This window comes from Artemia sp. Qi Xiang Cuo, chromosome 4 (assembly GCF_049724085.1).
Source record: "Artemia sp. Qi Xiang Cuo chromosome 4, ASM4972408v1, whole genome shotgun sequence".
In the NCBI taxonomy this organism is placed as follows: domain Eukaryota; kingdom Metazoa; phylum Arthropoda; class Branchiopoda; order Anostraca; family Artemiidae; genus Artemia; species Artemia sp. Qi Xiang Cuo.
The window spans coordinates 81280938-81305922 of NC_142797.1; the positions used below are offsets into that span (position 1 = coordinate 81280938).

At 33.8% G+C, this 24985-nt stretch overlaps 2 protein-coding genes across 5 annotated transcripts in view; one reads left to right on the top strand and one right to left on the bottom strand.

Annotated features, from left to right (window-relative positions):
• LOC148953498 (uncharacterized) overlaps positions 1-24985 on the bottom strand; it is a 104128-nt gene that overhangs the window by 62599 nt on the left and 16544 nt on the right. Inside the window, exon 3 of one of the 4 annotated variants that reach the window (XR_016141720.1) lies at positions 23298-23387. The exons of 2 other annotated variants lie outside the window; for them this stretch is intronic. The gene's annotated coding sequence lies outside the window, so the exon portion shown is untranslated. Of the gene's footprint in view, positions 1-1076; positions 4423-23297; positions 23388-24985 lie in introns of those variants that run through there. One more of the 4 variants, XR_016141718.1, reaches the window with a different exon arrangement.
• Positions 4266-24634, top strand: LOC148953501 (uncharacterized). Its single transcript, XM_089087987.1, has 3 exons — positions 4266-4341; positions 21968-22921; positions 22965-24634. The coding sequence occupies exons 1-3, from the start codon at positions 4266-4268 to the stop codon at positions 24632-24634; spliced, it is 2700 nt and encodes an 899-aa protein (XP_088944113.1).

Sequence of the window (24985 nt, forward strand, 5' to 3'; positions counted from 1 at the left end):
TAAGAAACCCTACAGATTTAATATTGTTCCAAATTTAAAAACAGGGATAGAAAACGAAATAATAAAAAATAATAAAACCATTTTAGATTTACAAAATCAATTTAACACTATAAGAAATGAAGATATTATTGAACTTAGAAATTTTTTTCAACCAAAACAGATTTTAACTGCTGGAAATTATAATAAAGTCAAGAATAAAGTAAAAGGTTATTTCGATAAACAAGTGGAGGTTACTAAGAAAGTGAATGAGGATATTCAAAAACTCATTGGAGATTTAAGAGTTAAAACAGTGCTAAACAGATAAAAAATGGACATTTTAAATTTATTCATAAATAAGAAAAAACAAAAGAAGTTCCAGATATCCCAGAATATATGTTTAAAGAAGAAAAACACGGTAATAGTTCGAGTATTCAATGGGTCAGAGAAAATGCCCTTACAATTAATATTTCAATGAATGGAAATGCAGCTGTTTTTGGCCACTTTTTGACTCTGTTATTAAAGATTAAAAAAAAAATGAATGATAGAGATAGTTAAAGATGTCAATTTACAACACATGAAATATTTTATTCTCTGAAGGATAATAAAGAACTCGAATCTATCCATTATCATAGCTATTGCTGGAATTTTAATAAAAATAGTAATATCGTACAAAGCCATCTAAATAATAATCACAGGAATATACATACATTAATCATAGAGAATATACCCAAATCTTAATTAAAATTTGAAAGAGTCGATGAAATCGATTATTGTATGACAAGATTACCAAATTATTTGGAAGGTACTTATAAAGAATTGCCTGAATTTGTGAAAAATAAAAAATCTTGCATTAATTTAAAAAATAATGATAATAAATACTTTCTTTGGTCATCACTCGTTTATCTTCATCGAGCTAAAAATGATGTAGACAGACTATCAAACTATCAAAAACATGAAAATGAATTTAACTTTAAAGGGATTACTAATTTTCCTATTGATATTCAAGACATTTATAAATTTGAAAACAAATATGATATTAAAATTTGTTTATTTGAAATAAGCAAAAATAAAGTAGTTAGAGCTAATATTCCTAAAACTAAGATCAACGGAAAAATTACTACACATGAGATTAATTTACTCTAGTTTAATAATCATTATGTTTTAATTAAAGATATGAGTAGATTACTTGCATATCAAATAATGAAAAATTAGCATAAAATTCGCCTCTGTAAATTCTGTGGAAGACACAGACACAGAACAAGAAAAAATTGAAAAATGTAATAAAAAAGAAAATTAAAATGTAGCTAAACAAATGAAAGTACCTTATTGTATTATAGCTGATTTTGAACCGCAAAATGAAGAATTGAATCAAAAGAAAGGTTAAAAAACAAATGAAATTACAGAGTAAAAACCATTTGCTTGTGGATTCCAAGTATGTTATTCTTTTGTCACGACAAAAAATAAATGTTAAAAATACTTTGGTGAAGATGCTAGTGGGCTTGTTGCAACTATTATAACAGAAGTGGGTAAAGAAACAGCCGATGAGTATGGAAACAGACAGAGAGATCATGGTTACACACAAGAACAATTAAGAGAAAAATGGAATAATACAACTAATAAAAGCTGTCTAATTGTGAAAAAGAAATAGTTTATAATAATTTCCATTTAGATCACGATCATATGAATGGTAATTATTTTCATTTGTTAATAAACCCATTGAACATTGGAAAAAAAGATAGAATTCCTAAACATATCACTATTGTAATGTATAATCTCTCAAAATATGACTCTTATTTATTTCTTAGAGAATTATTACGTAATAATGGTATTTTGATTTAGCAGAGATTTTTAAGTCGTTTTATGAAACAATAACTGTTCATGAAACCCAATACAAAATGCGCTTCCTAGATTCATTCCGTTTTACGGCTTCATCGTTAGCCTTCTGAAAAATATAGCTAGATGCGAATTTAAAATAAATTGCCATTGTTTAAGAAATAACTTTAAGTATATTTCTGATGTATTTCAAAATACTGAAGAATGAAAAAATATAATACAGAAAAGTATTTATCCCTATCAATATATTGATAGCTATAAAAAAATAAATGATACAATATTAACTTCAATAGACAAGTTATATTCTAGATAAACAGGGGAAAATATTTCTGAAAAAGAATATATAAGAGCAAAATCTATTTGGAAAATATTTAAATGTAAAACAATATTAGATTACATTTATGTAAATTAAAATATACCTAAAAAGTTTTACCTAAGAAAATTTTAGAAATGTATATTTAAATAGTTATAAATAAGATTCACTGCACTTCTTCTCAGCACCAGGACGAACATGGGAAGCTTTTCTCAAACACTCTAATGCTGAAATTCCTTTATTTTCTGACGAACACGTTCATAGAAAAACATTTACAGAAAATTTTAGACATTTATAGAAAGAGGAATAAGAGGCAGTGTATCTCAATATATAAAAAGATATACTAAGCCTAATAATATATATATGAGAAACTTTGATAAAACCAAACCTTCAAATTATTTAATGTATTTAGTTTCTAATAACTTATACGGTTGGGCAATATCTGAAAATTTGCCTGAAAAAGATTTTATATTTATTAATATACCCGACTGTTTAAAAGAAAACAACACCTCAGACTATTACCAACAAAAAGATTACATTCAATCTGAAATGAATTTGAATATGTAGGAGCCATTTACGAGGTCAATTTAGAATATCCAAGAGAATCACAAAATTTACATAAGGATTCGCCACTAGATTTGCAACTTTAAATAGTAAAATAACTTATGTTGTGCATTATAAGAACTTAGAATTCTATTTAAAACATGGCTTACTATTAAAAAAGGATGTGAATTACTAGCATTTACTGTGTCATCCAATTTAAGAAAGATTTTTTTAACTCATGAATAATGCTTGTTTTGGGAAAATCATGGAAAATGTTAGAAAAAGAGCAAGTATTGAAATAATCAATAGTGATGAACAAAGACAGAAAATAACTAAAAAAGATAACTTTAAATCGGAAATCATTTTTGACGAGAATTTCTCGGTAGCCAGAATCGCCAAGTAAAAAATAAATCTAGATGCATCTATTAATATGAAATTTGCTGTATTAGAGTTACCTAAGTTACTGATGTATGAATTTCATTATGAATACATGAAACCAAAATACAGGGAAAACATTGACTTATGTTCTATGGATATGGATAACTTTATTTATTATATCTGAACTGAGGATTTTTGTGAAGACATTAAAGCTGATCTCCAAGAAAAATTCGATACTTCAGATAATAAAAAAGACAATTTTATTACTTCCCTGCAGTCAATAAAAAAGTGATAGATATGACGAAGAATGAATTATCTGGAACAGTAATGTCTGAATTTCTAGCTTTAAGATCAAACGTATACGCTTAGTTACAAGAGGGTGACGATAAAACCAAAGCAAAGAAAACATTTAAAAGTATCTAAACGAATATCTTTAAATATAAAATAACATTAAAAATTACAAAGAAGTATTTTTCGGAAAGGTGGAAAGCTTGTAAAAAATCTCTTTATACTTTAAGAGCAAACGAACACAGACTATTCTTAGAAAAACCAAATAAAAAAAACGTGGTCACGTGGTTACTATATATTTACCATTATCACGATAATTTGGATTTTGTCAAATATTTAATTGTGTTTTCAGAGCCGTTACACATCAAATTATATTAAAATGAAACGATTTTTCCAATATTATTACAAAATCTAGAGCTGAAAATTTTAAAGTAGATATATGCACTTATAATGGATGTTACCAGTATTACATCCCAGTTTACACATAGTGACTCAATTTGAAGCTTAATTAACGAAGAAGGCGGAACAAGTAAAAGCCGGGTTTATCCCACACCTGACACCACTTATGTCGTAATCCGCATAGAGAAACACAAGTTTAATTAACTCTACGGTACAACATATAAAAATTCACATCTATTCACCTGTAACGCATGTAACTAAACAACGCCATCAATGGAGCCACCACCCAGGCTTACATCTAGTTTCAGAGTTCAAGGTTATTCATTAAACTTAGAGAATTTATAATAAGTTGACAATTGAGTTTAGATAAAATCCCCATATTCATCCCCCTTAGGCACACGGGTACTCTATTTCAGTTTCACCACATATCCTGCAAACGCTTCGCTTCCTCGGCAGGAACACGAATCCAGCTCGCTCTTAATTCGATGGTAAATGTCGGGCCAAAGGAAAAAAGGGAGCAAAATCTTCGCTGATGCGTTACGGCCTCGATGAACCATTTTTGGGGAAGTTCAAGGCGAATAATGAGATTGCAGGATTAGCCGACTACGGTAGTTCTCTGGTACGATAAGTTGGATATGTGTAGAACTATCCTTCCGTTTGGTATGCCGATATAAAAGACCGTCACGAAGCTGAAAATGGTCTTACTTTTTATCTGTCTGGTTAGTGACTTGTAAGTTGAAACAACGGGCGAGTTCCTACAATCTTATTGCTTATTAAAATTTATCTATAATGATGTGGATCAATAAGAAATAATTACTGTATACAAGGCAGTATGGTAGTGGAATTAGTAGTTTCTTTAAAAATATCGCCAATTCTCAATTATTCAATAAAAAAAACAAAATATAAAAGTAAATATATACGTCCATAAAAAATATAAAATATGAAGTTTCTTCCATGTATAACACTATGATTAAACCTCAAATGGAATTACTAAAAATAGAGCGATCGAATACGGAGAAGATTGAATAAATTACAATCAAAGTTATTTAAATGATGTCACATCTCTAAAAGATATAGCTTCAAATAACAAGAGATATTTCAATAGACATCTTGAATAAAAGAGGAAAGGCTTACCGGATACAATGATTTTGGGGAAGGGACTTAAAAACTACATCCCCGGTGATGCTATTGTTGACTCCCTCAGTTACAATCGAAGATCCACCTCCACTGTTTAGGAATCTTTTAATATTTGTTTAATAATATTCTCCGTATATAAATGGAAGTGAATTAAGCTGTTGCTTCTTATTGGGAAATATTTGAAAAGCCTTTTTTTGATGGTTCTACAACCAAATACGAATATACAGAAATTAGAGAAAACAGTGCCAATGTATCTCAAGCATTACATTATAATTTCATTTTAAAAGATGTGAAATCTTGGATTCTTCCTAGTGATAGTTGCCTTTATGCAAAAGGGAAAATAACACGATTGGATGGAACAAATTTACGTAATGATGATGAAGCTACTTTAACGAACGATGGATTTAATATGTTCAGAACCGCTGAATATATCGCTGGGTATTGTATTGAAAATATTGATTCTGTAGCTACTAAATATAAAAAAAAACAAGTTTTTTTTAACTGAAAATAAGGAGCGACATTAAAACCTGAAACGAATAGAAATTATTCCGTATATGAAAGGAGCTGCCCCCTTCTCAACGCCTCGCTCTTTACGCTAAAGTTTTTTTATTGTTTTAAAAAATTAAAATGTGAGACAGAGTCAAACTTTAGCGTAAAGAGCGAGGCATTGAGGAGGGGACAGCCCCTTTCATATACGGAATAATTTATGTTCGTTTTAAGTTATATGTCGCTCCCTACTTTCAGTTAAAAAAAATGTTTTTTTAAGTTAATTTCTGAACGTTTTCGAATTAATGCAGCTTTGATTTTGGCTCACCGTACATGAATATTTAAAACAAAATTCGTATATTAATTTTCCTTTTTTTGGCTAATTGGCTTTCTCGAAATTTTGTTCTGACGTAAATTACGAAATAACTTACGTAACGAATTTCCATATTCGCATGTTTTTATTACGTATATTAGGGAGTCCGCTCCCTAGTCAATACCTTGCTCTTTACGCTAGAGTTTGAATTTTGTTCGAATCACAAGCCCCTGAATCACAAAGGCCGGTTAATTAGAAAAGATAGCTCTTTTGAAAGTACTAAAAAACTTTAGCGTAAAGAGCGAGATATTGACTAGGGGGCGAACCCTCTCATACACGTAATAATATCTGTTTGTTTTCAGTTTTAATGTTGCTCCTTATTTTCAGTTGAAAAAAAATTGTTTTTTTATTAATTTCTGTTCGTTTTTTAAATAATGCTGGGAAATCTGGCGCCCCCTTCATGGAAATGTTCCTTCCCCCAAGGAAATATCCTCCATGGAAAGATCCTCCCCCGTAACCCCTACTCCGACCCCGACCCCCCACAAGAAAAAAAAATCCTCCGGAAAATACCTGGATACTTCCAAATAACCAATACTATATGTCAATGGGCAAAGATCATAACTTACAGCCCTTCCCCCGGGAACAGTGGGGGATTAAGTCATTCTCAAAGACATATTAATTAGATTTTCGACTAAGCTAAACAAAATGGCAATCTCAATATTTTGATTAGGTGACTGGGAAAAAAATGAGCGTGGGAGGGGGCCAAGTTGCCTTCCAATTTTTTTGGTCACTTAAAATGGGCACTAGAACTTTTAATTTCCGTTTGAATGAGCCCTCTCACGATATTCTAGGACTACGGGATCGATACGATCACCCCAGGAAAAAAAAAATATAAAATAAAAAAATAAAAAAAAAATAAACACGCATCCGTGATCTTTCTTCTCTAGGGTTCTCTGAGTAGGGTTCTCTGATACGCTGAATCTGATGGTGTGATTTTGATTAGAGTTCTATGACTTTTATGGGTTGTTTCCCCCCTTTTTCAAAAATAAGGCAAATTTTCTCTGGCACGTAGCTTTTGATAGGTAAGACTAAACTTGATGAAACTTATATATTTGAAATCAGCATACAAATCTGATTCTTCTGATGTATCTATTGGTATCAAAATTCTGTTTTATAGAGTTTTGGTTACTATTGAGCCGGGTCGCTCCTTACTTACAGTTCGTTACCACGAAGTGTTTGATAACGGCCACTATTAAAAATGTATTAGGATTTACAGATGACTATACTCGAAGCGCAGCTACTAATACATTTTGGTATAAAGATAAAACCAAATTCACTGATTCCTTCAAAGCAGAAAACAAGTTTGAAAGCACTTTTACACCTGTTGCAGCCGGTGGTGGAACCATTACAACAAAACAAAATAACTGTTTCAGTAATGGTTTATTTAAAAGATTGAATAAAACAAAAGAAAGTCACGTGGCTAGTACGTATGCACCATTATCACAATTATTTGGATTTTGTCAAGATATTACTAGTGTGTTGAGAGGCGTTACATATCAAACTATATTAAAAAGAAACGATTTTTCCAATATGATTATAAAATCTGGAGCTCAAAATATAAAAGTGGATGTAATTGGTTTATCCTGGATGTTACCAGTATTACATTCCAGTTACCAATAGCAACTCAATTACAAGGTGGATTAACTAGGAAGGGCATAACCTGCAACCCTTACTCTAAGGCCAGTGGAGGGGGGGGGGTGTCCTCCTCACAGACATAATTTCCTAACCTTTCAATTGCGTCGAACAAAATGACTATCTCAAAATTTTGATTGGATGTGTTTTTGGAAATAATGAGTGTGGGAGGGGGGGGGTAGCTGCCCTAAAATCTCCTTCGACTATCAAAAAGAGCACTAGCCCCTCAATTTCCAAACGAATTAGCTCTTTTGAAGTTTCTACAACAACAAATGGCCATCTCAACATTTCTATCAGATGCATTTTGGGAAAATACGAGGCGTGGGGGGATATCCACCCGCCGATAACTCTAAATCTTAAAAAGGGTACTAGAACTTCTCATTACCAATCCAATGAGCCCCCTACGTAGTTTTATACTATAACCCTTTTTATATATATACCTTATAAGCCCCCAGGGCATAACTTACAACCCTTGTCATTAGGGCTGTGGGAGGGGATTGTCATCCTAAATGGCATAATTTCTGGACCTTTCAACTACGTTGAACAAAATGGCTATTTAAAAATTTTGATTGGATGTGTTTGAAAAATAGTGGGCGTGGGAGGGGGGTAGTTGCCGTCCAATCTATTTTAACTATTAACAAGGGCTCTAGCCAATTTCCAATCGAATTAGCTCTTGTTCGAAGCTTCTACGACAACAAATGGCCATCTCGAAATCTGATTAAAATTCTGATTAACAGCCCAATGAGCTCGCTTTAAAGTTGATACGATCACCCCTTCTATATAGGCCTTATATACCTACAGGGCATAAACTACAACCCTTGCTCTTAGGGCTGCAGGGGGGTTGTTATCCTCAAGTACATAATTTCCGGTCCTTTCAACTATACGTTGAACAAAATGGCTGTCTCAAAGTGTGGATTCAATGTATTTGGGAAAATGGTTAGCGTGGGGTTAGTTGCCCTCCAATCACTTTCGACTATTAAAAAGGGCACTAGCCGTTTCAATTCCCAATCGCATGATCCCTTTTCGTAATTTCTATGACAACTCCTTCGAAACGAAGTGCCTTGGTGTAAAACCAAAAGAAATTAAATAAAGTAAAATAAATTTGTAATACATTGTGCTCAGATCACTCTTTACTTAGGCAGCGTTATTGCTCTGCCTACGATCCTCTGTAAAAAAAATTACTTCAAGCCTATCATTGATTTCTGTAAGAAATATTTGCTGCGTAGGGTGTGGTTAAAATTCTTGACCCTCTGCAGAAATGGGGGCTGGCTCAGCTTGAGATAGTACTGGTGGAAGTCTTCAGAGCTTTACTGAAGTAAGGCATTTGTCAAGTTTCGGTGTACTGATTTGAGTTCTTCAATAAGAAGCTACAAATACTTATGATACCTAAACGGTCTTTGTGCTTATGCATCCTTACAATATAATCTTGCTAGCTAATAATGAAGAAACTTATTAGGACCGTTAAAGATAAACGATAGTTGTTAATTAATCAACCCTGATTGATTATATATATTAATTAAATAAAAAAAACAAGTTTTTTTTAACTGAAAGTAAGGAGCGACATTAAAACTTAAAAAGAAAAGAAATTATTCCGTATATGAAATGGGCTGTCCCCGCCTGAATACCTCGCTCTTTATGCTAAAGTTTTTTGTTGTTTTAAAAAACAAAGTTGCGTGACAGAGTCAAACTTTAGCGTAAAGAGCGAGGCGTTGAGGAGGGGACAACTCCTTTCATATACGGAATAATTTCTGTTCGTTTTAAGTTTTAATGTCGCTCCTTACTTTCAGTTAAAAAAAACTTTTTTTTTATTTAATTTATGAACGTTTTTGAATTAATGCAGCTTTGATTTTGGCTCACCGTACATGAATATTTAGGAATGAAATTTGCATTTTAAGTTTACTTGTTTTGGCTAAATGGCTTTCTCGAAATTTTTTTATGACGTAACTCGCGAATTAACTTACATAACGAACCTCTATATGCGTATGTATTTATTGCGTATATTAGGGAGTTTACCCCTAGTCAATACCTCGCTCTTTATGCTAAAGTTCGAATTTTGTTCGAATCATAAACCCCTGAATCACAAAGGCCGGTTAATTAGAATAGATAGCTCTTTTGTAAGTACTAAACAAGACTTTAGTAGCGCTAAGAGCGAGGTATTGACCAGTTGGCAGACCCCTTCATATACGTAATAATTTCTGTTTGTTGTAAGTTTTAATGTTGCTCCTTACTTTCACTTGAAAAAAACTGTTTTTTTATATAATGTATGATAGTTGAAAAAATAATACTGGGATGTCAAGTACCCCCTGTATAGAAATGTCCCTTCCCCCACAGAAACATCCTCCATGGAAAGATCCTGCCCTGAACCCTCCCCCCACCAGAAAAAAAACCTTCTGAAATGTCTGTATACTTCCCATTTACCAATATTATATGTAAACTAATTAAAAAAAAAACTTTACAAAAAATAAGTTTTTCAAAGAAAAGTAAAGGCCATATTAAACTTAAGCTCAGGAGATACAAATACCTGTTAAAATTACAACTCAAAACGACCAGAAATTACTACTAAAGAATAAATGAAATCCAAAACGAACAGAAATTAAATAAACAATCATAGCAAAAACCATACAACAAGTAATAATATAAATGAATAAATAGATCTTAAAGCGAGTAATGCTTAGATTGAATATGAAAATCAAGCTTAGAACGAAAAAAAATATTTTGCTATTAAAGTATAAATGAAACTTACAAAGAACAGAAATTAAATAACAATCAATACGAACAAACATACAATATATATTAATGTAAACGAATAAATAAATCTTAAAACCAGTGAAACTTAAATTGAATATGCAAATCAAGTTTAAAACGAATAAAGATAACTACAAACATGAGTTTGGGTATCGCCTCACTGCAGAAGCCTAAAACCTACTGCGTCATTGGCGCTTTACTGAAAACAATTCTTTCATTAATTAAGATTTTAGGGAACAAATATCAGTATATGTATATTAAATTGACAATGCACATTTTTTTTTCAGAAAACTCATTTGAATTTGTTTTTTCAGTAAAGTACAAATTATATTCTGGCTTTTAGAAAGCATAGGGATTTAGAACCCTACTCATATTAATTTATGCTCTTTTGAGTTTGACTCTAATATTTATTTTAATTTTTGTCCGTTTTGGGTTTCATTCATTTATTGATACTGATTTGGGGTAGTTGTATGCTTGGTAGATTATATGATAGTCCGGACGCCATGTGTTGATAGTGTGAATCATACCACGACGGAATGGGGCTGCTACAAGAAATAGCCTACCCTCCATCCCCTAAATTGACCATGCGGATTCAAAAATACCAATGGGACTTGCTTTGCGAGTAGTGGAAGACTCCAAAACTTGACATTTTATTATATTTTGGTGTTTCATGCAAGAAAATGCATGTTCCACAAAGTTTGAGGTGCAGTTTTCCGCTCAAATAGAAATGTCTAGTAGCCATAGAATGTTTTCATAACAAACCAACACGATTAGTTAGAAAAAATGGCAGAATTAAAAAAAATGGCAAAACTATATGAGTCTTGAACAGTCTTGGAAAGCATAAACAAAATCAAATTGAATATTAGATATATAATGATATTAATTGTTGAAAGATCCATCAGTTCAAGATTTTTTTTTTTCACTGTAATTTTATTTTCATTTTCAATGCTGTAAGAACTGTATAATAATAAATTTGTAATATACGAGTAATTTATTTTCAGTGAAGCACAAATGACGCAGAAGGTTTTACAGTTATTAATTAAAAAAAACTTCCCTAATAATCTTTTTTTCAAAGAAAAGTAAAGGCATTTTTAAACTTCGGATAAGGAGATAAAAACACATGTAAAAATAAAAACTAAAAACGACCAGAAATTACTGTTGAAGAATAAATGAAACCCAAAACGAACAGAAATTAAATAAGCAATCATAGCAAAAAAAATACAACAAATAATAATATAAATGAATAAATAGAACTTAAAGCGAGTAATGCTTAGATTGAATATGAAAATCAAGCTTAAAACGAAAACAAATATTTTCCTATTAAAGTATAAATGAAACTTAAAACGAACAGAAATTAAATAAACAATCAATGCGAACAAACATACAATATATATTAATGTAAATGAATAAATAAATCTTAAAACGAGTGAAACTTAAATTGAATATGCAAATCAAGTTTGAATCGAATAAAAATAACTACAAACAAGAGTTTGGGTATCATCTCACTGCAGAAGCCTAGAACCTACTGCGTCATTGGCGCTTTACTGAAATCAATTCTTTGAAATATTTTCACTTTTGTAACTTTAAGAAATAAAAAATTATTTAAGATTTTAAGGAACAGACATAATAATATGTATATAAAATTGAAAATGCAACTTTTCTTTCAGGAAACTTATTTGAGTTTTTTTTTCAGAAAATTCCAGATTATAATCTGGTTCTTAGAAAGTATAGGGGTTTTGGACCCTACCCACGTTAATTTACGCTCGTTTTGAGTGTGACTCTAATATTTATTTTAATTTTTGTTCGTTTTGGGTTTCATTTATTTATTGATAATGATTTGGGGTAGTTGTATGCTTGGTAGATTATATGATAGTCCGGACGCCAGGTGTTGAAAATGTGAACCATACCACGACGGAATTGGGCTGCTACTAGAATTAGCTTACCCTCCACCCCCTAAATTGACCATGCGGATTCAAAAATACCAATGGCACTTGCTTGTGAGTGGTGGAACACTCCGAAACTTGACATTTTATTATATTTTGGTGTTTCATGCAAGAAAATGCATGTTCCACAAAGTTTGAGGTGCAGTTTTCCGCCGAAATATAAATGCCTAGAAGCCATAGAATGTTTTCATAACAAACTAATACGATTAGTTAGAAAAAATGGCAGAGTTAAAAAACTGGCAAAACTATGGCAGTCTTGGAAAGTAAAAACAAAATCAAATTGAATATTAGATATATAATGATATTAATTGTTGACAGATCCATCAGTTCAAATTTTTTTTTTCACTGTAATTTTTATTTTCATTTTCAATGCTGTAAGAACTTGAAAATAATAAATTTGTAATATACTAGTAATTCGTTTTCAGTGAAGCACCAATGACGTAGAAGGCTTTAGGTTTTTACGGTTAAAGAAGGGGGCAGTATCCAAATTTTGTTTGTAGTGAAACTGTATTTGTCTTGACTAATCTTGAAAAGAACTAATAAATTAAACTGAGTATTTGATGCATAATGATATTAATTGCTAAAAGTTCATCAGTTCAAAATTTTACTGTAATTTTAATATTTACTTTCAATATTAAGTACAAAAGAAAACATTTGTAATATAATTCGTTTTCAGTAAGGCACCAATGAAGCGGTAGGTTTTAGGTTTCTGCAGTGAGACGATACCCAAACTCTTGTTTGTAGTTATTTTTATTCGATTCAAACTTGAGTTGCATATTCAATTTAAGTTTCACGTGTTTTAAGATTTATTTTTTTACTTACATTAATTTATATTGTATGTTTGTTCACATTGATTGTTTATTTAATTTCTGTTCGTTTTAAGTTTCATTTATACTTTAATAGCAAAATATTTGTTTTTGTTTTAAGCTTGATTTTCATATTCAATCTAAGCATTACTCGCGTTCAGATCTATCTATTCATTTATATTATTAGGCCTACTTGTTGTATGTTTTTTGCAATGATTGTTTATTTAATTTCTGTTCGTTTTGTGTTTCATTTATTCTTTAGTTGTAGTTTCTGGTCGTTTTGAGTTTGAATTTTAACAGGTATTTTTATATCCTGAGCTTAAGTTTAAAATGGCCTTTACTTTTCTTTGTAAAACTTATTTTTTGGAAAGTTTTTTTTTTAATTAATTTACATATAATATTGGTAAATGGGAAGTATACAGACATTTCAGAAGGTTTTTTTTCTGGTGGGGGGAGGGTTCAGGGCAGGATCTTTCCATGGAGGATGTTTCTGTGGGGGAAGGGACATTTTTATGAAGGGGGCGCCGGATTTTCCAGTATTATTTAAAAAACTATCAGAAATTAAATAAAGAAACAAGTTAATTAATATTTTAAGAAAAAATATTTTTTTTCGTTTTAAGCTTGATTTTCTTATTCAATCTAAGCATTAATCGCTTTAAGATCTATTTATTCATCTATATTATTACTTGTTGTATGTTTTTCTTGCTGTGAGTTTTAGTTTAATTTCTATTTGCCTTGGACTTTATCCTTTCTTTAGTTGTATAGCCTCGTCGTTTTTATTTGGAACTTAATAATTTGTCATCATATGCTGAGCTTATTTATAAAATGATCTATACCTTTCTGTCAAAAACATCTTTTTCGTAAAGTTTTTTTAATTAATTATTGTTCTTTTTTTATTGCAAAAAGTTTCAAGTTTTTATGGCATGGGGGGGGGGGTCGCTTACTGTCCGATTATTCTTGACTTTAAAAAACGGATCTAGAACTTTCAATTTAAATCGAATGAGGCTTTTTTCAAAGTCTATACTTTTACCTCGTTGATAAAAACTTTATATATGAACAATAGATAGCTGGCATAACTTGTGGACAGCGATTGACAACAATGAATGGATTGATAAAATAGCTCCAATAACGTGGTTTAGACCATTTCATTTTCTGACACAAAGTGATCACGACTGTTTGGAATTGACCTTAATAGGAATTTGTGTGCTAAAGCAATTTTGCATCTATCACAGAGTATGTATTTTAACCTTATAATTGGATAATTATAATAGATTTCCTATGTATTCTTCCCATACAAAACCCCTTCACATTAGTTATAAACCCCCCTTAATAAGTTATGCCCCAGGGTATAACTTACAACGCCTACCCCCGGGCCCTGGGGGGCTGTGTCGACACCAGAGTTTTTTGTTATCAGAACTTTTAACTATTTTAACAAAATGTCTATCTCAAAATTTTTATCTAATACATTTAGGGCGTGGAGGAGGGGGAGGGAATAGTTGCCCTTCAACCTCTTTTGACTTTTAAAAAGTAAACAAGAACTTTCAATTTTCAATCAAATGAGTCCTCTCTAAATTATATACGAGCATCCCTTCTAGAAGAAATAATATGAAGGATTCAGAGAATCCTTAAATTACAACCCTTGCCGTGAGGGCTTTGGGGGAGTTGTAATCCTCAAATACCTAATTTTCAGAACTTAAAACTACATTTAATAAAATTGCTGTCTGAAAATTTTGATTGGGTGTGTTTGGGGAAAAGGTAGGCGTGAGAGGGGGGTTAGTTGCCCTCAAATCACTTTCGACTATTACAAAGGGCACTAGCCCTCGGAATTTCCAATCGAATGAGCCTTTTTTGAAGTTTCTATGACACCGCCTTATATAAAAATCTTATATGCCCCTAGGGCATAACTTAAAACCCTTGCCCTGAGGGTTGTGGGGGATTTTCCTCCTCAAAAACATATTTTCTATCTGGAAATCAACTAAGCTGAACAAAATGGCTATCTCAAAATTTTGATTGGATGTGTTTGGGGAAATAATGGGCGTGGGGGGGCTATTTGAACTCCAATCACTTTCGACTTTAAAAAGGGCACTAGCCCTTTGAATTTACAATTGAATGTGCCTGTTTTGAAGTTTCTACGACAACGCCTTCTATCAAAGCCTTATATGGCCCCAGGGCATAATTTAAAACTCTTGCCCTGAGGGTTGTGGGGGAGTGTCCTCCTCAAAAACATATTTTCTATCTAGAAATAAACTACACTGAACAAAATGGCTATCTCAAAAGTTTGATAAGATGTGTTTGGGGAAATGATGGGCGTGGGGGGCTAGTTGCCCTCCAATCACTTTCGACTTTTAAAAAGGGCACTAGCCCTTTAATTTCCAATCGAATGAGCATGTTTCGAAGTTTCTACGACAACGCCTTCTATAAAACCTTATATGCCCTCAGGGCATAACTTAAAACCCTTGCCCTGAGGGTTGTGGGGGAGTATCCTCCTCAAAAATTTTGAGTTTAGCCATTTTGTTCAGCATAGTTGATTTCCAGATAGAAAATATATTTTTGAGGAGGATACTCCCTCACAACCCTCAGGGCAAGGGTTTTAAGTTATGCCTTGGGTGCATATCAGGTTTTTATAGAAGGCGTTGTCGTAGAAACTTCAAAAAAGGCTCATTCGATTGGAAATTCAAAGAAATAGTGCCCTTTTTAATAGTCAAAAGTGATTGGAGGGCAACTAGCCCCCCCCCCCCCGCCTACGTCCATCATTCCCCTAAACACATCCATTCATTATTTTGAAATAGCCATTTTGTTCAGTGTAGTTGATATCCAGATAGAATATATGTTTTGAGGAAGACACTCCCCCACAATCCTCAGGGCAAGAGTTTTAAGTTATGCCCTGGGGGCATATAAGGTTTTTATAGAAGGCGTTGTCTTAGAAACTTCGAAACGGGCAAATTCAATTGGAAATTCAAATTGCTAGTGCCCTTTTTAATAGTCGAAAGTGATTGGAGGGCAACTAGCCCCCCCCCCGCAAGCCCATCATTCCCCCAAACCCATCCAATCAATATTTTGATATAGTCATTTTGTTCAGTGTAGTTGATTTCCAGATAGAAAATATGTTTTTGAGGAGGACACTCCCCCAGAACCTTCAGGACAAGGGTTTTAAGGTATGCCCTGGGGGCATATAAGGTTTTTATAGAAGGCGTTGTCATAGAAACTTCAAAAAAGGCTCATTCGATTGGAAATTCAAAGGGATAGTGCCCTTTTTAATAGTCAAAAGTGATTGGAGGGCAAATAGCCCCCCCTACGCCCATCATTCCCCCAAACACATCCAATCAACATTTTGAGATAGCCTTTTTTGTTCAGTGTAGTTGATGTCCAGATTGAAAATACATTTTTGAGGAGGACACTCCCCCACAACCCTCAGGGCAAGGGTTTTAAGTTATGCCCTGGGGGCATATAAGGTTTTTATAGAAGGTGTTGTCGTAGAAGCTTCAAAACAGGCTCCTTCTATTGGAAATTAAAGGGATATTGCCCTTTTTCATAGTCAAAAATGCTTGGAGGACAGCTCGCCCCCCCCCCCCAAGCCCATCATTTCCCCAAACACATCGAATCAAACTTTTGAGATAGCCATTTTGTTCAGTGTAGTTGATTTCCAGATAGAAAATATGTTTTTGAGGAGGGCACTCCCCCACAACCCTCAGGGCAAGAGTTTTAAGTTATGCCCTGGGGGCATAACTTAACTTCACATAACTTCAAAAAAGGCTCAGTCGATTGGAAATTCAAAGGAATAGTGCCCTTTTTAATAGTCAAAAGTGATTGGAGGGCAACTAGCCCCCCCCCCCCTCCGTCCATCATTCCCCTAAACACATCCATTCAAAATTTTGAGATAGCCATTTTGTTCAGTGTAGTTGATATCCAGATATAAAATATGTTTTGAGGAGGACACTTCCCCACAATCCTCAGGGCAAGAGTCTTAAGTTATGCCCTGGGGGCATATAAGGTTTTTATAGAGGGTGTTGTCGTAGAAACTTCAAAATGGTTATCTCAAAATTTTGATTGGATGTGTTTGGGGGAATGATGAGCGTGGGGGGGGGTTAGTTGCCCTCCAATCATTTTCGACTATTTAAAAGGGCACTAGCCCTTTAATTTCCAATCAAATGAGCCTATTTTGAAGTTTCTATGACAGCGCCTTCTATAAAAACCTTATATGCCCCCAGGGTATAACTTAAAACCCTTGCCCTGAAGGTTGTGGGGGAGTATCCTTCTCAAAAATATATTTTCTATCTTGAAATCAACTACGGTGAACAAAATGGCTATCTCAAAATTTTTATTGGATGTGTTAGGGAAAATGATGGGCGTGGGGGGGGGGGGCTAGTTACACTCCAGTCACTTTCGACTATTAAAAAGGGCACTAGCTCTTTAATTTCCAATCGAATGAGCCTGTTTTGAAGTTTCTACGACAACGCCTTCTATAAAAACCTTATATACCCCCAGCGTATAACTTAAAACCCTTGCCCTGAAGGTTGTGGGGGAGTATCCTTCTCCAAAATATATTTTCTATCTGGAAATCAACTCCGCTGAACAAAATGGCTATCTCAAAATTTTGATTGGATGTGTTAGGGGAAATGATGGGCGTGGGGGGGGGGCTAGTTGCACTCCAATCACTTTCGACTATTTAGAATGGCCCAAGCTCTTCAATTTACAAAAGAAAGAGCATATTTTGAAGTTTATACAAGAACGCCGTCTCTAAAAAACCTTATAGGCCCCCAAGGCATAACTTAAAACCCTTGCCCTGAGGGTTGCGGAGGAGTATCCTCCTGAAAAATCTATATTCTATCTGGAAATCAAGTAAGCTAAACAAAATAGCGCTCTCGAACTTTTTATTGGATGTGTTTGGGGGAATAATGGGCGTGGGAGGGGCTAGTTGCCCTACAATCACTGTCGACTAATAAAAAGGGCACTAGCTCTTTGTATTTCCAATCGAATGAGTCTTTTTTGAAGTTTCTACGACAACGCTTTCTATAAAAACCTTATATGGCCCCAGGGTATAACTTAAAACCCCTGCCCTGAGGGTTGTGGGGGAGTGTCCTCGTCAAAAATATATTTTTTATCTGGAAATCATCTACGCTGAACAAAATGGCTATCTCAAATTTTTATTGGATGTGTTTAGGGGAATGATGGGCGTGAGGGGGGGGGGGCTAGTTGCCCTCCAATTATTTTCGAATTTTAAAAAGGGCACTAGAACTCTCGATTTACAATCGAATGAGCCCCCTTTGATATTTCTACGACGACCTCTTCCGTATGAAGTGCCTCTGGGAAAAAAAATTAATAATAATAAAACATTGGAGCCGTTTGGCCTTTACTATAGGCAACGCTACAGCGCTGCCTCTGAAAGAAGGGGGCAGTATCCAAATTTTGTTTGTAGTGAAACTATATTTGTCTTCACTAATCTTGAAAACAACTAATAAATTAAACTGAATATTTGATGCATAATGATATTAATTGCTAAAAGCTCATCAGTTCAAAATTTTACTGTAATTTTAACATTTATTTTCAATATTAAGTACAAAAGAAAATATTTGTAATATAATTCATTTTCAGTAAAGCGCCAATGACGCAGTAGGTTTTAGGCTTCTGCAGTGAGACGATACCCAAACTCTTGTTTGTAGTTATTTTTATTTGATTCAAACTTGATTTGCATATTCAATTTAAGTTTCACTCGTTTTAAGATTTATTTACTCATTTACATTAATATATATTGTATTTTTGTTCGCATTGTTTGTTATTTAATTTCTGTTCGTTTTAAGTTTCATTTATACTTTAATAGCAAAATATTTGTTTCCGTTTTAAGCTTGATTTTCTTATTCAATCTAAGCATTACTCGCTTTAAGATCTATTTATTCATCTATATTATTACTTGTTGCATGTTTTTTTTGCTATGATTTTTTATTTAATATATGTTCGTTTTTGGTTTCATTTATTCTCTAATAGTAATTTCTGGTCGATTTGAGTTTGAATTTTAACAGTTATTTGTATATGCTGAGCTTAATTTTAAAATGCCATATAATTCTATTTGAAAAATTTATTTTTCGGAAAGTTTTTTTTTTAATAATTTCTGTTCGTTTTTGATTGCAAAAAGTTTCAAGTATTTATGGCATGGGGGGGGGGGGCTTACAGTCTGATTATTCTTGACTTTAAAAAATGGATTTAGAACTTTCAATTTAAATCGAATGAGGCTTTTTTTCAAAGTCTATACGTACCTCTTTGATAAAAACCTTATATATGAAGAATCGACAGCTTGCATAACTTGTGGACAGCGATTGACAACAATGAATGGATTGAAAAAATAGCTCCAATAAGGGGGTTTAGACCATTTCCCTTGCTGACATGGTCATGGGCATAACTTAAAACCCTTGCCCTGAGGGCTGTGGGGGAGTGTCCTCCTCAAAAATGTATTTTCTATCTGGAAATCAACTACGCTGAACAAAATGGCTATCTGAAAATTTGGATTGGATGTGTTTGGGTAAATGATGGGCTTGGGGGGGGGGAGGGGGGCTAGTTAAACTCCAATCACTTTTGAAAATTAAAAAGGACACTAGCTCTGTAATTTCCAATCGAATGAGCCTGTTTTGAAGTTTCTACGGCAACACCTTCTATAAAAACCTTATATACCCCCAGGGCATAACTTAAAACCCTTGCCCTCAGGGTTGCGGGGGAGTGTCCTCCTCAAAAATACATTTTCTATCTGGAAATCAACTATGCTGAACAAAATGGCTATCACAAAATTTAGATTGGATGTGTTTGGGGAATGATGGGCGTGGGGGGGGGGCTAGTTGCCCTCCAATCATTTTCGACAGTTAAAAAGGGCACTAGAACTCAAGATTTCCAATCGAATGAGCCCCCTTTGAAGCATCTACGACGACCCTTTCCATATGAAGTGCCTCTGGAAAAAAAAATTTAATAATAATAAAACATTGGAGCCGTATGGCCTTTACTACAGGCAACGCTACAGCGTTGCCTCTGACAATGGGGAAAGTTCATAACTTGCAGCCCTTCCCCTGGGAACTGTGGGGGATTAAGTCATCCTTAAAGACATATTTGTTAGATTTTCGACAATGCTGAACAAAATGGCTATCTCAAAATTTTGATTGTGTTACTTTGGAGAAAAAATGAGCGTCGGAGGGGGCCAAGTTGCCCTCTAATTTTTTTGGTCACTTAAAAATCGCACTAGAACTTTTAATTTCCGTTTAGATGAGCCCTCTCATGATATTCTAGGACTACTGGATCAATACGATCACCCCTGAGAAAAAAAAACAACAAAAAAACAAGTAAACCAGAATCCGTGATCTTTCTTCTGGCAAAAAATACAAAATTCCACATTTTCGCAGATAGGAGATTGAAACTTCTATAGTAGGGTTCTCTAATACGCTGAACCTGATGGTGTGATTTTCATTAAAGTTCCATGACTCTTAAGGGATGTTTCCCCCTTTTCTCGAAAATAAGGCAAATATTCTCAGGCGCGTAACTTATGGGTAAGACTAAACTTAATGAAGCTTATATATTTGAAATAAGCATAAAAATCTGATTCTATTGATGTATCTATTGGTATAAAAATTACGATTTTTAGAGTTTTGGTTACTATGGAGCCGGGTCGCTCCTTACTTACAGTTCGTTACCACGAACTGTTTGATTAGACTTAAAAATTCAACACTTATTGTAGAATGAATAATCCAAATACAATATGATATACATCAGTGTTAATGCCGTGAGTCATCAACTTGCAATTAATCACAGATAGCAAATAAATAACAACAGATTTGTACAGATTCTTTCTGTCGTTGTGGCAAAAAAAAAGAGTTGTATCAGGTTATATTACCAAGCCTCTTGGTCAGCTGTGAAACCTAAATTAATGCTGCTATGTGGACATTTTAATTTGTAAGAAATGGTTTGAGTTTATTATTGATTTTTCCAAGGGAAGATTTGCGTCGTGAGGTAAAGCTGAAATTCTTGACCCACTTCAGAAACAGGGACTAGGTCAGCTTAAGAGAGCACAGGTGGATGTGTGCCCAGCTGTACTAAAGTATCAGGTTTCAGTTTACTGACTTGAACTCTTCTCTAGGAATCTACAAATACTTTATAATCATTAAAATAGCTTACATGAAAGTTTCTTTAGTTTATACATCCTACCGATATAATCATGCTAGTTAATAATGAATTAATTTACTATGATTGTTAAGGATAAACAATGGTCATTAATCAATCAATGCTAATCAATCTCTAGATGTTAATTAGATTAAAAAAAACTTATTAATTGTTTTTTTTAGAAATATCCTTTTATGAATAATTTCTTAATGTACAATATCAACTATACAAGTTGCTTTTGATACAGTTCCTCGCCAGGCATATTTCTCCAAAAATATTCACTCTCTTTAACCCTTCCCCCATCTTGTAAATTTTCAGTAATGCCACCAGATAATAATTACATTTAAAAAGTTTGTAATTATTTTTTTTGAAATGTCCTTATATGAATAATCTCTTAATGCAAAATATCAGCTATACAATTTGCTTCTGACACAATTTCTCACCAGGCATATTTATGCAAAATATCCATTCTATTTATACCTTCCCCGTCTTGTATATCTTCAGTAAGGCCTTTCTCAGTGACCGTATTACTTATCAAATATACACCAAGATTAAAAAAGTTTCTTTAAAAAAAAAAATTCACCGCCTAAATTTACTAGAGAATCTCATCCTAGGGTATGTCAATGCTGGGCAGAGTTAGAAATATATATCATATATATTCTAAATTTATTTGTTATTTATAATTAGTTTTAACTCTAAATGTTTCTTTAATCGAGGTGAAATGAGTTATTGCGGACAGGAAACACTAATTGATGGCTTGAATACTTTTCTTGATTATTATTACTGGAAAAAGTCTGAACAGCTCCAGCTAAGTTAGTTAAATATAATATTGGCAGCAATACTATTAATCTGGAAAGTTGGATACCGATGTGAGGCTTTGAATTTTGTTTGAAGGTACATTAGTCATTATTGTTATAATGCTTGCTTAGTTTCCACTTTTTTCAGCCTTGATAGTTTGATAGCAGGTTTTCTTTTTTAGGCAAGATTGAAAGCAATAGTGAAAGCTTGCAGGTCTCTCCCTTGCTCAAGAGTGATACTCAGAAAGAGAATAGAAATTTGGTTTACTACAGCAAAATAGACCAGAGTAAAGATAACAAATACAATATCAAACATTTAGAAAGATCGAAGGAGACGGACAATAGTCAAGCAAATGAAAAAGCTGGACGAAAGTTTAATATTCACTTTCATGGCTGTAAAGGTTTTTTTTCAATGACAACAGAGAAAAACTGTCCTCATGGAACAAGTACGACAACAGAGGAACCTGTTATGACTGAATTCACAATTGCAATAACAACAACTGAAACAATCATGCCCACCGTTGCAACCACCCAAAGTCTCACAACAACTGATGCTGCAATTACAACTTCTGCAACTGAATCACATGTGTCAAGCATTACCACTACAGCAAGCATGACAACTTCACATCCTATTTTTATTCCAAATCCTACAATTGCAGCACCAATCTTCGAAATGAACACGTCAAACATTGAAGTAGATTCGAATAATATTGCTCCAAATTTTCCCATTATTGCTCCAGCAATTACTGTATCAGCAGCTCAAATAGACTCGCCAGAAATTGAATATGTACCAAATCTAATTTTTCCACTACCAATAACTGTTGATTCTATAAACATAGCATCAAATCCTGAAATAGAAACATTGAACATAGGAACCACAATAAACTTAGCTCAACAGCTTCCACTGAACATTGTTCCAATAACCGCAATATCAGCAATTGCAATTGACCCTCAAGACGATTCATCAACATTAAGTGTAGTTACTTCATTGCCTATAAATAATCATCCAATATTTGCTGCGTCAACAGCTGAAACAGACACGGAAAATATAGAGACAAGTTTAAACTTGCTAACCCCAGTTTCTCCAGAGATTGATCCTGTAATTGCATCAATAGGAGCTGAAAAAGAAACATGGAGCTGAGAAAAAGGAGCTGAGAAGGAGCTGAAAAAGGAGCTGAGAAAGCACAGTAGATGCAATGGGTGAGATTACTTCAATTCCTGTAAATAGTAATCCTATAATTGCGGCATCAGTAGAAGATATAGACTTGCTGGAAATTGTATCACCACCAAATTCAATCACTTCAGAGCCTGTAATTGTTGATTCTATAATTACTACACCTGATACAGACAATCCAACCTTGGGAACTGCAATAAATGAAATAGTGCCTGGTACTGCTATTGTTGGCTCTATAATTACAGGACCTGGAACTGTAACGGACACTTCAAACGTAGGATCTATGTTTGACGTGTCTCCTCCTAGTCCTATAAATATCAATTCTATAATGACAATACCCTTTTCTGAAGCAGACTCGCCAGAAGCTGTACAAGTATCAAATTTAATTGCTCCAGAGGCTGTAACTATTGGTTCCACATTCACAGGATCTGAAATAGAAACGTCAATTATAGGAGCTGCAATAAATGAAGTAGTTCCAAGCACTGCAAATGTTGATTCTATAATTACAGTGGCAGAAGCTCAATTAGACACTTTACACACGGAAAATACACTAAACTTCCTTTCTTCAACTCCTGTAAATATTGCTCTTGCAGCCACTACACCAGAGGCTGAAATAAACCCGCCCCAAGTTGGATCAATGTCAGACGTTTTTGCTCCAGAGCCTGTAACTATTGATTCCTTGAATATAGAATCGGAAATAGGAATGCCAATCATAGAAACCGCAATAAATATAGCTCCTCCTAGTACTGCCTATATTGATTCTGTTATTACAGCAGCTGCGTCTGAAATGGACATATCAAATTTTGAAACAACATTGAACATGTTTCCACAAATTGCTGTAAATAATAATCCCTTAAGTCCTCTAACAGCTTCCGAAATGGAGGCATCAAGCAGTGCTACAGAATCAAAAGTTTTTATTCCAGTTCCTATGCCAATTGAATCTCTAATAACAGCCCCAATGCAAATTAACCCTTCATCTGATATCGCTACCATATCAACTATGATTCCTCCGCCTCTTGTAGCTATTGATCCTGCACTTGATGCACCAACATTTGCTGTAGTCCCATCAAATAATGTTGCCAAATCAACTACAGTTTATCCAAATCCTACAGCAGCTAATCCTGTACTTAGAGACCTAACAAGTGGGATAGCAACATCTGAAATCGTAACCTCATCAAATCTTGAGGCTACAGTTCCAATTATTTTTCATCCAATTTCAATTGCATCAACAGCTGAAGTGGCCCTATCGGATATTGCAACTACATCAAACACCGCTGCTCCAATTCTTATAGCAATATATCCTATGATTACGTTGTCAGAAGCTGGAGCTGATGTGGACACATCAAGCGAATCTAGAAATGACATTAACATATATATTCAAATGAACCCAAGTAATGTATTGCCAACATTGGAGGATGATTATCCCCAGATCGCACCCACTGTGACAGAAATACCTAATTACTACTATCAGCTTAATCTACCAGGTTACAATCATGGTTATTATAATCATTTTTCAGGCTCTCCTTACCTTTCAAACAGTGGATATTTGCATTGGTTCAAAAAGTATAAGAAAGAATTTCCAAAGAGGTACACACAACGTCAAGGGTCTCACACCTTTTATGGAACGAAAGGAAAAAATTACCATACATGGAGGCCAAAAGGAATGGTTTTCTGACCCATACTTTACCACATCTGTGGTAAAACTTTCATTTGGCCTGGTAGAAGTAGAAACTGTCGTGACCCGTGGCAAAAAACTAGCAAAATATTTTAAATTCAAGCGTTTAATACAATGAGACTGATAAAAATTCACCTATCAAACACTAATCTTATGCATAAGTGGAACTGACTTTTAGAGAATATGTCAGTGATTTATCCAGGGTAAATGATTCTAGGCCAAATGTGGCACTCTGCGGTTTAGAATAGGGTTTAGTAAAAATGGCCTTGTCCTTTCATTCTTAAAACAATGTGATAAAGTACAGCAGCAATGTGACAAAAAAGCTTTTTGCTTTGTTCTGTTTTTAAATAT